The 14,324-nt window shown below is 36.9% G+C and overlaps 1 protein-coding gene across 1 annotated transcript in view; it reads right to left on the bottom strand.

Moving 5' to 3' along the window:
* The window catches only part of CD109 (CD109 molecule), a 134,110-nt gene that overhangs the window by 41,044 nt on the left and 78,742 nt on the right, over positions 1-14,324 (bottom strand). Inside the window, exons 16-20 of the mRNA XM_019028821.4 lie at positions 5,664-5,738; positions 4,890-4,950; positions 3,432-3,573; positions 2,364-2,481; positions 711-824 (exon numbers count right to left, since the gene is read on the bottom strand). Of these exons, the coding sequence (XP_018884366.3) occupies positions 711-824; positions 2,364-2,481; positions 3,432-3,573; positions 4,890-4,950; positions 5,664-5,738 (510 nt within the window). The remainder of the gene's footprint in view (positions 1-710; positions 825-2,363; positions 2,482-3,431; positions 3,574-4,889; positions 4,951-5,663; positions 5,739-14,324) is intronic.

The raw sequence follows: 14,324 nt of genomic DNA, 5'->3' as shown, positions 1-14,324 counted from the left end.
GAATCCTTGAAAATATAAACATGGGGGCTACAAACATAACAGAATGGCAGTCGGGCGCAGTGGCTCATGCCTGTAATGCCAGCACTTTGGGAGGCCAAGGCAGGCAGATCACTTGAGGCCAGGAGTTCAAGACCCGCCTGGCCAACATGGCAACACTCTGTCTCTATGAAAAACACAAAAATTAGCTGGGCGTGGTGGTGCACCCTTGTAATCCCAGCTACTCGGAGGCTGAGGCAGGAGAATCACTTGAACCTGTGAGGCGGAAGTTGCAGTGAGCCGAGATCACGCCACTGCACTCCAGCCTGGGCAACAGAGCAAGACCATGTCTCAAAAAAAAAAAAAAAAACTGCAGTGGGCACAGAGTGGCAGTGATAAGTGGCCACACATTCTAGATGTGGGGAAAACCAGGGGAAAATGCAGGGAGGCAGGAAAGAGAAAGGCATGCTTCAGAGACAATAAGGAACTTACATGGCAAAAGAGGAAAACCTATGCTGAAAATTCGAGGAGGTAATGTGTAGACATGCTAATGATATCCTTAGACATTAATTAGCAGAAGAAATCACTGACAAGGCATGTCTATTTTCAGCCTCCCAGAAATGTATAAAGTGCTTAGAATCCCAAATGCCCAGATACTACACAACCCAATCCCTTCATGCTACCTCGATTTTCTCCTGTAGTGTAAATGATCAACAAAAGCTTGAATACATTACCTCAGTGGCATCTTTCAAATAATTGAATATAGTTATTTCCAAAGCAAATTCTTCACCTCTGATAACAGAGTAGGGAAGATTCAAAAAAATGAAAAATGGTTGGAAGGCTTGGAGCTGGAAAGAACACAACGAGTACATATTTTTATTCAGGTCAAAATTATTCACATTTTATGCAATTAAATGCAATCTTTATAAAACCTGTGAAGCTTTTAACTTCAGCTAGAAATGTCAACTTGCTATCAACAGAAAGCAAACAGCAACTTATCACAAATGAATGACGGCAAATTGACTTGATTTATGTTACTTAACATAATAATCGCTATACTTTATTAAGTGCCTTATAGCAACCAAGCACTTCACATAAATTATTTTGTTTGGTTATTACAACCCCATAAGGTTACTGTTAGTCTCCTAGTTTATAGAAAAGAAAATTAAATTTTAGAGATTTTTGTAACTAGTACAAATTCATATTGCTGGCAAGTAGAGGAGCCAGAACTAGAACCCAGCCTGTCTAATCCCGAAGCAATTTGCTCTTCTTTCATGCTGTATTGACTCCACCAATCTGCTTTAAAAGCCCTGCCAAATCCAACAGCCCCTGTTCTAGTGTGGGACATCTGAATACATGTGCTTCCTGACTAAATTTAAAGAGGAAATTGGAAATTATTTCTAAAACATATATATGATTTATTTTTACATACAGATGAGAAAATGTGTGGGACATCTGAATACATGTGCTTCCTCCTCAGTGACCCAATTCTGATATTGTTGGCCAAGTCCTACAGAAAAGGCCAAGCCCCACCCCTGCATCTAAAGCTAAACCTGGATTAGTTTAGGCCAGTGGTTTTGCTGGCAGCAGTAACTCCCTCTAGAGTTTATCTGCACATTTGTGAAGGTGTCTTAGATTGTCACCATGACTCGAAGGTGCTATAGGTAGTTAGTGGGTGACAGTCTGCAATACTCAGGACAGCCCCAGACAATGAAAAATTGCCCCATGTTCCTAATGATTCTTGAATGTCCCTTCAGACATTCATGTTGCTGAATTGTCTGTTTATAGTGGCCTGAGCTTACAATCTAATTCCAATTTCTATATAAACCCAAAGCATTTTTCAATCTACACTGTATTTTTCATGAATATGATTATTTTGTAAATCAGAATTACATTTCAATTTCAAATGAGACAATTCAGGCCACTCATGGTCATTATATTCTTCCTGCCAGTGACTGGCTTAGGAAACAATATATGATGCAATTTGACCAAAAGACATGATGGAATATTGGCTAGGGAACATCTTGAGAAGTTCTGTTCATTCTTGAAGAGGACAAATAGAAAGACTCACTCTCTCTCTCCTCTCCTCTTTCTCTCTCTCTCTTTTTCTTTCTCTCTCTTCTGGCCTTTGGAGATGGTTAGTTCAGGTCAATAATAAACTTTTCTACCCAAATCTTAATATGGACTTTGCACATTTAGCAGTTTATATAGCTATATATAGCTCACATTCTTAAATATAAAACAGATAAAAACCAAAAGACAAAGCCAAGGAATCTCTAAACTGTGATAAACATTATAAGCAGTCATTTAAAAAAAAAATTGAGGAGCTGATGCTGTATTAGCTTAATGTCACCGTAACACGGATAAGCAGCTCTTTAATACAGTACCTCCACTGGAGTAGTTGTTAGTCCAAGACCCAGGTCCCCAGAGATCACAAAACCAGTAGCCACCCAAGAAGTGATAGAATCAGGTACAGTTACTTCAAATTCTTGGTAAATCCTGGAACTGAAGTCAAGATAATAAATACAAACATCACAAAACCAAGAACTGATACATTTTGAAATAAGCCAAAATAATCTAAACTATTTTTGGAAGAATTTCAATTTTTCCTATTGTTTACATATGTGAATTTAAAACCATTTAAAAGGTTTAAGTATAAAACAGTAAATCCCAACTTTTCAAAGAATAGGTCATCATACGGTCATAATACTGCATATTGATCCATATTCTAATAAAATCTTCCTGAAAATTTACATCTTCAGAATAAATATTATTTTTTCACAAATTTTTTATAGATAATAAATACACATTTTCAAACTTAACTCCAATTTTTTCTCTAAATTTGCAGAAGTTTTTCTCTGTATCCCTGTCAATGCTGTTATTTGTTTCCTTGAGATTTCACTCATGTGTTAACTCAAGTATCTTTAAACAGCTGACTATAAAATACTATGTGGATTTCATGATTTACCTGCTCAATTATCAGGCCAGATAGTACGGGGTTTATCAGCCAAGCTGAATTCCTTCCACCACCCATGCCCCTTCTCCCTGTGACTCCTGGGAATGCTTTGTGAGGAGCAGGGTTCCATTAGCGGCACTGCCAGGGATCACAGGAGGTAATCATGAGTGCTTCCCATCCTGTGACAACAAATGTACTCCCAGCAATTTTTCTTCAACAAGAATCATGAGACTTCAAGGAAATCAAAATCACCCTTCAGTTAAAAAAAAAAAAAAAGGCCTATCTTCTCATTGATGAGATCTTCCTGCCATAATTTATGTGTGGCTTTATCAAAAACTGTATTTAGATTCAATAAATATCATTTCCTAAAAAATCCTTTTGGTCTACTTAGTTCTTAGTTACACTATGTTTGTACTTAAACATTAGAAAGCGGGCAAAGCTTATTTAAAACAAACACTAAACAAAATATGTATGGGCAAAGAACTTTATAAATTTTTACCCCATGTTGGTGTCTAGCCAAATCCAAGTCTCTGGAAAATGCTTTCGGACATGTGGACTGCTACCCAAAGAAAAGTCATGAATATCTACGATATGTCCTTCATTTTCCTCCATAAACCTCTCAGCATATTCTGCATTGTCATCTATAAATAAACATTGACAGTAGTTAGAAAAACAGTCACTGGAGATAATGAATTGTAAACTCCACATACAAAATGAATGTCAATCACTTGAGGTGTCCAGAGACATAATGTGCCAGTGAGAGTATCAGGTTCCTTCTATTACAGTGAAAAGGTAGAAGAAGGTTTTCAGAAAAGGTGAAGGATACAGTAAGTATTACTGGCAATAGAATGGGTATTACAGTGGGCATCAAGAAGGATTCAATATGTAAAAAAGAAAAAAGATGGGTAAAAACTGAGACTGAAAAATGGAAAAACATGCTTGGAAGATTGTCTAGGATAGAGGGTTATATGAGGAAAGCTAAATGTACCACATGTCTTTAATATAGAGAGATCATAATGACTTCATAACATCTTCAAGACTATAAAATTATCTTTTAAGTTTCAGGACAGAGGATCAGGTGTCCTGTTGGGTCAAGAACCAGCCCAAAGAGACCCTGGGGCTTAGCATGGAATAACAGAATACCTGACAGAAACAGGAAATTCAGGGATAGAAACTGTGACAGTTCTAGAAGCCTTTCAAGATGATGTTAGTATAACTTAACCTGAAAGAAAAGAGAATCCCTTCTAAGGTTAACCATTCTAATTTATACATTTATACATTTCCTTCAGTCAAAACATTTTATGACATCTTTCTAAAAGCACACTTATTATTACTTGGCAGCCAACTCTATTTGGCAATTCAAGAAACTAGGATGTACAGATATAATCCTGCCCAGGAAGAACTCAGATTGATGAGGGGTGTGTGTGTGTGTGTGTGTGTGTGTCTGCATGTGTGTGTGTCTATGTCTGTGTGTGTGTGTCTGTGTCTGTGTGTGTGTGTGTGTGTGTGTGTGTGTGTGTGTGTACCAGAATACTTTATGGCATGATGGCTGGCATCTGGGCTATTTTCTAGGTGAACATCAAAAAGCTGGAGTACAAAAATATTTCAAAAATATGTTGCTCCTTTTAAATAATTCCAAAAGAATAGGACAGTTTGTGATACAAATCAGAAGAAAAGCAGCTTCCAGTATGTCCAAAAATATAACTACCTCAAAGAATTACCTAGAGAAAAAGGAAAGCATTCACTTCAAATATCTAGACAGGAGCTCAGATGAACCTTCCATGTCATGGCCCAGATGTAGTTTTAAGTACATTAAACTCCAAACATTTTGGGAGAAGAGAACAAAAAAATGAAAACCACAATCTCTATGTTCATCTAAAAAATATCCATACCTATATAAGTAATGTTGAATATCACGTGAAAGACAAATACAAGCATGTTGCCATGTATTACTTACAAACACCATCAATATAATCCTTCATGAGGTTTGCATCTGTCAATACCCAGAGTCCACATTCCTAAAAAGAATAATTTTAATTTTCTTTTAAAACACAAGTTTAAATGCTCACTAAATTATCAAGGCAGTCTCCCAAACTCCTGACTCACTTGTGCTCATTTTTGAGAGCTTAGGTATACACATGCACATACATTCGACCTTTCTGTTTCTCACTCAAACACACACACACACGCACACACACATCAACCTTTCTCACTCAAACACACACACGCACACGCACATCGATCTTTCTCACTCAAACACACACACACATACGCATACGCACATCGATCTTTCTCAAACACACACACACGCACATACACATTGATCTTTCTCAAACACACATACACACATCAGTCTTACACACACACACACTCATGCATAAGAGCCATTTCAAAGTCAAGGAAATATATATAAAATATATTTAAATATATATAAAATATATTTATATATTATATATATACATAAAATATATTTATATGGAAATACATATACATAAAGGAAAAATTATTTGTTTAATGTCAATTCCATTAACTTTTCCAATGGTGAATTGTTCCATTTGCTTTTAAAACTGGAAAGATGATTATCTTTTCATTTCAAATTATACTTACATAAGACTGCGCTTCAGTGACACATTTAATAAAAGGTTAACATCTCAAAATGATCACTAATTCTGAAAGGGTTTGCAGTAGTAAAAAATATTAATATCTTTTCAATATAGCATGCAAAACATACCTGAAAGACTGCAAAAGAATTCATAAACATGCCTAAATAATATCCTGTGTTATAAAGTTCCAACTCATGGACCACCTAAGGAGAAGATAAAATATACGGAATGAATGGATTCATAACAACTTTCCACACTTCTTCCAAGTAACTTAGATAAGACTTAGCCTTCATGTTTATCAACTTTGAAAATGACACAAATTGAGGAGTAATGAATATGTAATTGCTTTGTTCATCAGTCAGTCAGCCAAAATTACATTTCTTACTTACACTTACTTTTACTCTGTTCAGCAATCCAGAGTTCCTAAGAAGTCTGGACTTGAGATCTGCCAGGGAGAACTTAGATGTTACTGTTTGACAAGACCAACAGGCAGAGGTCAGCATTAAAAATGACCCACACTTTTGGCAGAGATAAACAGGTTAACTTTGTTGGAGATTAATATAAACTCTGCAAAATGTCAGTGACCTAAATTTATAAAAAAAAAAAAAAAAACTGAAGAGGCAATTTACAAAAGTAGAAATATAAGTTATTAATAAGCAGAAAAATATTCAGCCTCACTGATAATCAAAGCAATGCAAATGACAACATCCATGAGATACAGTTTTTTCAAAAATGAGATATTTGCATGTACCCCATTAGCAATGCTTTTTTTTTAAGAATAGTACTCATTGCTAGCAAGAGTGGGTAAAACAGGCTAAAAGAGTAAAACTGTCAGATCCTCAAAAAATTAACATAGAATTAGAATATGACCCAGTAATTCCACTCCTAGGCATATACACAAAAGGACTGAAAACAGTAACTCCAAGAGATACTTGTATGCCACCATTCATTGCAGCAGTAGTTACAATAGCCAAAAAGGTGGAAACAACCTGTGTCCATCAGCAGAAAAATGGATAAACAAAATGTGGTATATATACACAACACAATATTATTCAGCTGTAAAAAGAAATGAAGCTCTGAGGCTAGGTGCGGTGGCTGACACCTGTAATCCCAGCACTTTGGGAGGCCAAGGCGGGCGGATCACGAGGTCAGGAGTTTGAGACCAGCCTGGCCAACATAGTGAAACCCCGTCTCTACTAAAAATACAAAAAATTAGCTGGGCGTAGTGGTGGGCGCCTGTAGTCCCAACTACTTGGGAGGCTGAGGAAGGAGAATGGTTTGAACCCGGGAGGCGGAGGTTGCAGCAAGCCAAGATCGCGCTATTGCACTCCAGCCTGGGTAACAGAGCGAGACTCCGTCTCAAAAAAAAAAAAAAGAAATGAAGCTCTGATACATGCTACAACATGGAAGAATCTTGAAAACACTGTGCTAAGTGAAATAAGCCAGACACAAAAGGGCAAATATTATATAAATGTGAAATATCTAGAATAGGTAAATTCATAAAGACAGAAGTAGACTAGAGGTTCCCAAGGGCTGTGGGGAAGGGGAAATGAGTAGTTATTGCTTAATGATTACAGAGTCTCTGTCTGGAGCCATGAAAATGTTTTGAAAATATTGGTGATGGTCATATAACATTGTGAAGTAATTAATGTCACTGAATTAAACACTTAAAATGGTAAAAATAGCAAATTTTATTATATATACATTTAACTTCAATAAAAATCAAGTATTATACCTTTTTAGGTAATAATTTTGATACTTCTCCCTAAAAATTTACATTAACTAGACAAATTAAGACAAAGTCAGAATTAAAAATCACAAAAAAAACTAAGTTGAAAAAAACACATTCCAGCATAAAATTAAACACCTGCAACCACTATTTCTGCAATGCTAACAACAACCACAGCTGCATCCACAGTAAGCAACTAGAACAGGCACCAATAAGAAAACAATAAAATAAGAAAAAAAATGCATAATGTGTCAAGAAGCTGGCAAGTAGACAAGGGAGCCAGAGCCAGGCATATTGGAGAGAAAAGGCTACAGTTCCATGACTCTAACTCTGTCACAAAATACGAATACATGAAGATTTGCTTCTGCTCTTGCTCAGACACCAATTCAAGAAGCAGCATCTAAACAGTGGTTATCAGCACAAGACAAGAATGCCCTCTCTCACCGCTCCTATTCAATATAGTACTAGAAGTTCTGGCCAGGGCAATCAGGCAAAAGAAAGAAAGAAAAAATGAAAGAAAGGGCATCCAAATAGGAAGAGAGGAAGTCAAACTATCCCTGCTTGCAGATGACATAATCCTATATCTAGAAAACCCCATAGTCTCAGCCCAAAAGTTTCTCAAACCGATAAACAACTTCAGGAAAGTCTCGATGTGTGAAAATCACTAGCATTCCTATACACCAACAACACACAGCAGAGAGCCAAATCAGAAATAAACTCCCATTCACAACTGCCACAGAAAGATAAAATACTTAAGAACACAGCTAACTAGGGAGGTAAAAGATCTCTACAAGGAGAACTACAAACCACTGCTCAAAGAAATCATAGATGAACAAACCAATGGGAAAACAACCCATGCTCATGAATAGGAAGAATCAATATTGTTAAAATAGCCATACTGCCCAAAGCAATTTATGTATTCAATGCTATTCCTATTAAACTACTACCTTCTTCACAGAACTAGAGAAAACTATTTTAAAATTCATATAGAACCAAAAAAGAGCTCGTATAGCCAAGACAATCCTAAGCAAAAAGAACAAAGCTGGAGGCATCATGCTACCAGAGTTCAAACTGTACTACAAGGCTATAGTAACCAAAACAGCATGGTACTCACACAAAAACAGACACACAGACCAATGGAACAGAATAGAGAACCCAGAAATAAGACTGCACATCTACAACTATCTGATCTTCAACAAATCTGACAAAAACTAGCAATGGGGAAAGGATTCCCTATTCAATAAATGGTGCTGGGAGAGCTGGCTAGCCATACTCAGAAGACTGAAACTGGACCCCTTCCTTACATCATATACAAAAATTAACGCAAGATGGATTAAAAACTTAAATGTAAAACCCAAAACTATAAAAACTCTGGAAGACAACCTAGGCAATACCATTCAGGACATAGGAACAGCCAAAGATTTCAAAAGCAATTGCAACAAAAGCAAAAATTGACAAATGGGATCAAATTAAATGAAAGAGATCTGCACAGCGAAAGAAACTATCAACACAGTAAACAACCTACAAAATGGGAGAAAATTTTTGCAAACTGTGCATCTGACAAAGATCTAATATCCAGCATCTATAAGGAACTTAAACAAATTTACAAGAAAAAAAAATTTTTTAAAGCCAGCAAAGGGGCCAGGCACAGTGGCTCATGCCTCTAATCCCAGCACTTTGGGAGGCCAAGGTAGGCAGATCACCTGAGGTCAAGAGTTCGAGACCAGCCTGACCAACATGAAGAAACCCCGTCTCTACTAAAAAATACAAAATTAGCCAAGCATGGTGGCACATGCCTGTAATTCCAGCTACTTGGGAGGCTGAGGCAGGAGAATCACTTGAACCCGGGAGGTGGAGGTTGCAGTGAGCCGAGATCATACCATTGCACTCCAGCGTGGGCAACAAGGGGGAAACTTCATCTCAAAAAAAAAAAAAATGGGCAAAGGATATGAACAGACACTTTTCAAAAGAAGTTATACATGCATACATGAGGCCTACAATCATATGAGAAAAAGCTCAACATCACTGATCATTAGAGAAATGCAAATTAGAACCATAAGGAGGCCACCAGGCACAGTGCTCACATCTGTAACCCCAGCACTTTGGGAGGCCAAAGCAGAAGGATCACTTGAGATCAGGAGTTTGAAATCAGCCTGTCCAACATGGTGAAACCCTGTCTCTATTAAAATACAAAAATCAGCTGGATATGGTGGCTCACGCCTGTAATCCCAGCTACTTGGGAGGCTGAGGCAGGAGCATCGCTTGAACCCAGGAGGTGAAGGTTGCAGTGAGCCAAGATCACATCACTGCACTCCAGCCTGGGTGACAGATCAAGGCTCTGTCAAAAAAAAAAAAAAAAGGCCACTTGCGTGGTGGCTCGCGCCTGCAATCCCAGCACTTTAGGAGGCCGAGGCAGATGGATCACAAGGTCAGGAGTTTGAGACCAGCCAGGCCAATATGGTGAAACCCCTTCTCTACTAAAAAATTTAAAAATTAGCCAGGCGTGGAGGTGACACCTGTAGTCCCAGCTACTCGGGAGGCTGAGGCAGGAGAATTACTTGAACCTGGGAGGCAGAGGTTGCAGTGAGCCGAGATCACACCACTGCACTCCAGCCTGAGCAACAGAGTGAGAATTTGTCTCAAAAAAATAAAATAAAATAAAAACACACAATGAGATACCATCTCACACCAGTCAGAATGGATAGCTATCATTTAAAAGTCAAAAAAATAACAGATGCTGGAGAGGTTGTAGAGAAAAGGAACACTTATACACTGTTGGTAGGAGTGTTAATTAATTCAGCCATTGTACAAGACAATGTGACAATTCCTCAAAGACTTAAGACAGAAACACCATTTCAATACTAGCAATCCCATTATTGGGTATATATCCAAAGGAATATAAATCATTCTATTATAAAGATGTATGCATGCATATGTTCATTTCAGCACTATTCACAAAAGCAAAGACATGGAATCAAACTAAATGTCCGTCAATGATAGACTGGATAAAGAAAATGTGGTACATGTACACCATGGAATACTAGGCAGCCATAAAGAACAAGATCATCTCCTTTGCAGGTACATGGATGGAGCTGGAGGTCATTATCCTTAGCAAACTAACTCAGGAACAGAAAACCAAATACCACATGTTCTCACTTATAAGTGGGAGTTAAATGATGAGAACACATGGACACATAGAGAGGAACAACACACAGTAGGGATTGTCAGAGGGTGGAGGGTGGGAGGAGGGAGAGGATCATGAAAAATAACTAATGGGTACTGGACTTCATACCTGAGTAATGAAATAATCTGTACAACAAACCCCTATGACACAAGTTTGCCTATGTAACAAACCTGCACATGTACCCCTGAACTTAAAAGTTTAAATAAATAAATAGATAAACAAATGATGGTTACAGGGGCGAGGGGGAAAGGAAGAAGAAAATGGGAATATGGAGGTCAAGGGATACAAAATAGCAGATATGTGGGATGAAAAAACGCAGTTATATAATCTACAACATGAAAGATATAGTTAATAGAATTGTATGATATTTGGAGTTTTCATTAAATCGATTTTAACTGCTTTTGTCACAAAAATGTAGCTATGCAAAATGATAAATATGTAAATTTGCTTCACTACAGTAACCATTATACTGCCTATATGTATTCCATAACCTCATGTATACACAATAACCTCATATATACATACATACATATATATACACATAACCTCAAATATACACAATGAAATTTATTTTAAAAAAAGCAAAAGCAGCATCTATCTCATAAAGAAATCTTCCTGTTCTCACTGGCTCAATAAACAAAGCACTGTCAAAGCTGCAGCATAGGCTAACGACAAGAAGGCTAATGTCTAAAAATTATTCCTGGAAGATCCACATACTTAAATTATTCCAAGGCATTCAAGAGGCTATTGACAACACATATAAATTTAACAAAAAAAAAAAAAAGAAGCCAAAACAGTCTACTATGACAGGATCCTCACTCCCTCCTCCAGAACCAACTGGAGAAACAACAAAAGCAAGCAGAAAACTTTAACGTGCACAATGAGAAAACCCCAGGAAGAGTGGTGGACATCTTGAATTGGTCTTGGGAGAAAGTGCATCGCTTCAGTCTAAGGCAGAAGGCAGCTAGACGCAGCAGCATAGTCAGAAAACAGGCTGGAGGAGAGGTTTTTAAACTTTGCTCTTATTTCCCTCCAGGGGTTAGCCTCAGGACACACAGTCCTGGCAACTTCACTGCCAAAATCAACAGCAGTAGCAGCTCAGACTGCCTGTGCAAGTATCCAAAAGATAACACCAGGTCAGCACCTCTGCCTTTCTAGTGTGGGAAAGTGAGGAAAACACGCAGACAGACCCATGTCCCTCAAGCATTCACTCTTCCTCTCCTCCTCCTCCAAACCCTCAGGGCTGGTGAATCATAACCTCAGGAGACCTTCTCTTACTGGTGCTCTTTTCCCCAAGGGTTTAAGAGTGAAACACTGAATAGAGGCAAGCAGCAGAAAGGATCAAGAGTAATTCTCTAGTCCACGAGGCTAGTCCTCTCCCCTCAGGAGGGGGTCATAGGACTCACACAGGTTAGAACCTGATGCTCAGCCTTCCCCAATAGATATTATCAGAGGATCTGCCAAATCAGCTAGACTTCCAAAGAGTATAAATACTGTAGAAGTAAGACATCCAACTAGACAACATATAGCATGTGACACAAAATTACTGAAAAGTTCAATTCAATAATTTAAAATACGCATAGCAAATATACACAAGGAGATAATGGGAAATATCAGAATATAAAACAAAAACAAGAAACAAAGGAAAAATAATAGATATTAAAAACATAATAGCTGACATGAAAGACACAATATGAGAGATTAAAGTAGATTAAAATACAGCTAATGAATGATCACTAAGCTGAGTCGACTGAAGAACTCTCCCAGAGAAACACAGAAAAGACAAAGAGATAGAAAACATAAAACAAAAAACTAAGAGATGTGAAGGAGGAAGTAAAAGTGCCAATTTCTGAATAACAAAAGTCCCAGAAGGAGAGAAAAAATAAAATGGAGAGGAAGAAATAATCAACACAGATTTCCACAATTAAAAAATGAAAGAACAGCATAGATTGAAAGGGCAATCTATGGTAACATGGAACTAAAATCTGTACACGAGCAAAATGATCTGGCCAGGGTAGGAGGAGAAGGAGGAGACAGAGGTAGAGACCAAAAGGATATAGGAGCATACTAGAAGATTCAAATATTGATAACCTTTAGAAACCAACAAGGATAAATTAATATGGGTACAGTTTGTAACTAACAGAGTAACAAAAATAGAACGCATAACTTCTAAATCACCAAAACAAATTTAATCTAGCCCACAGAAAAAGAATCTAAATTTTAAAATATAGAAAAGCAGAAAAAAGTCCCCATTAGAAAAAGAATTACCATACTTATAAGTGGATTAAATAAAAGCTTATTAAAAGACGTTGACTATTAGATTAGATTGAAAAACAAAAGCAAAATATAATAATATGCCATTTAAAAGATACACTTAAAAACTTACAAAAGGTTGAAAATAAGAAATGTAAAAATACACCAGGGAAATATGAACTAAAAGAAAGCAGAGAAAGCAATCTTAATATCTGAAAAAATTTAATGTAAATATGCATATATTATATGTATATATAAATATACTTGTAAATATATATATAACACACACATATATATAAATGTAAATAGAGACAGAGTGCGCAGCACATCAGATGGGGTATGTGTGTATGTGTATGTATACACACACACGTACACACACACAAACATACACATATGTAGGGAAGAAAAAATGAAATAATATATTTACCAAGATATTTACAAAGCTATAAAATAACAGATACTATTATATTCAGTTAAATCAAATGCAAGATCTATAGACATAAAACTAATGTGAACTCAGGAAAAGTCAAAGAGAAAAAAATGACCAACTGGTTGTAAAAAAAAAAAGGTTTCAAAAAAAAAGAAAAGATTGAAAAAAATAGTTGTGTAGACTGAAGAAAATGTACAATTTTTCTGAAGTAAACTAAATTTTACAATATAATGACCAAATCAACCCAACTATATATAGTTTTCTTTCTGATGTATTGTTAATCACTCTACTGAATCCACTAATAGACAAAAATTATACAATCTAGTTTACAACTGACAATGGTACACAAGAATATATCAAGGACATATAAATAAAAATCAAATGACTAATGAATATGGGATTCATTTATGCAATGCTAGATGTTCATATACTTCTTGGTTTGTAAGTTTTCTGCAGAGTAACATGATTTCACCCCCTCAATATACTGCAAATTCCTGATTCAATGGGAACTGTAATTTTTTTTTTTTTTTGAGACAGAGTCTTGCTCTGTCACCCAGGCTGGAGTGCAGTGGCGCGATCTCTGCTCGCTGCAAGCTCCACCTCCCGGGTTCATGCCATTCTCCTGCCTCAGCCTCCCGAGTAGCTGGGACTACAGGCGCCCACCAACACGCCCGGCTAATTTTTTGTATTTTTAGTAGAGACAGGGTTTCACCATGTTAGCCAAGATGGTCTCGATCTCCTGACCTCGTGATCCACCCACCTCGGCCTCCCAAAGTGCTGAGATTACAGGCATGAGCCACCATGCCCGGCACAATGGGTGCTGTAATTATTTATAACCATTATGTATAACCAAAATACAACACACTTCAAAAATTATCTAAAGCTCTCTTATCCAACGTAACCCAAAATAATGCAAGTCAATTTCCTAGTACTTTCTTGAGTGTCTTAAAATGTAGTATGAAAATGAAGGAAAACTATAGGTGGCATTTTTTATTGTATATATTTATGGAGTACAATGTGATATATTGATATTTGTATATACTGTGGAATGATTAAGCTAATTAACATATCTATCACCTTGCATACTACATACTGATCATTTTTTGCGGTGAGAACATTTCAAATCTACTCTTTTAGCAATTTTCAAGTATATGGTATATTATCATTAACTACAGTCACCATGTTGTACCACA

This window comes from Gorilla gorilla, chromosome 5 (assembly GCF_029281585.2).
Source record: "Gorilla gorilla gorilla isolate KB3781 chromosome 5, NHGRI_mGorGor1-v2.1_pri, whole genome shotgun sequence".
NCBI classification, from domain to species: Eukaryota; Metazoa; Chordata; class Mammalia; order Primates; family Hominidae; genus Gorilla; species Gorilla gorilla.
The sequence above is the reverse complement of the archived record's forward strand: the minus strand, read 5'-3'. Positions and strand labels throughout refer to the sequence as shown.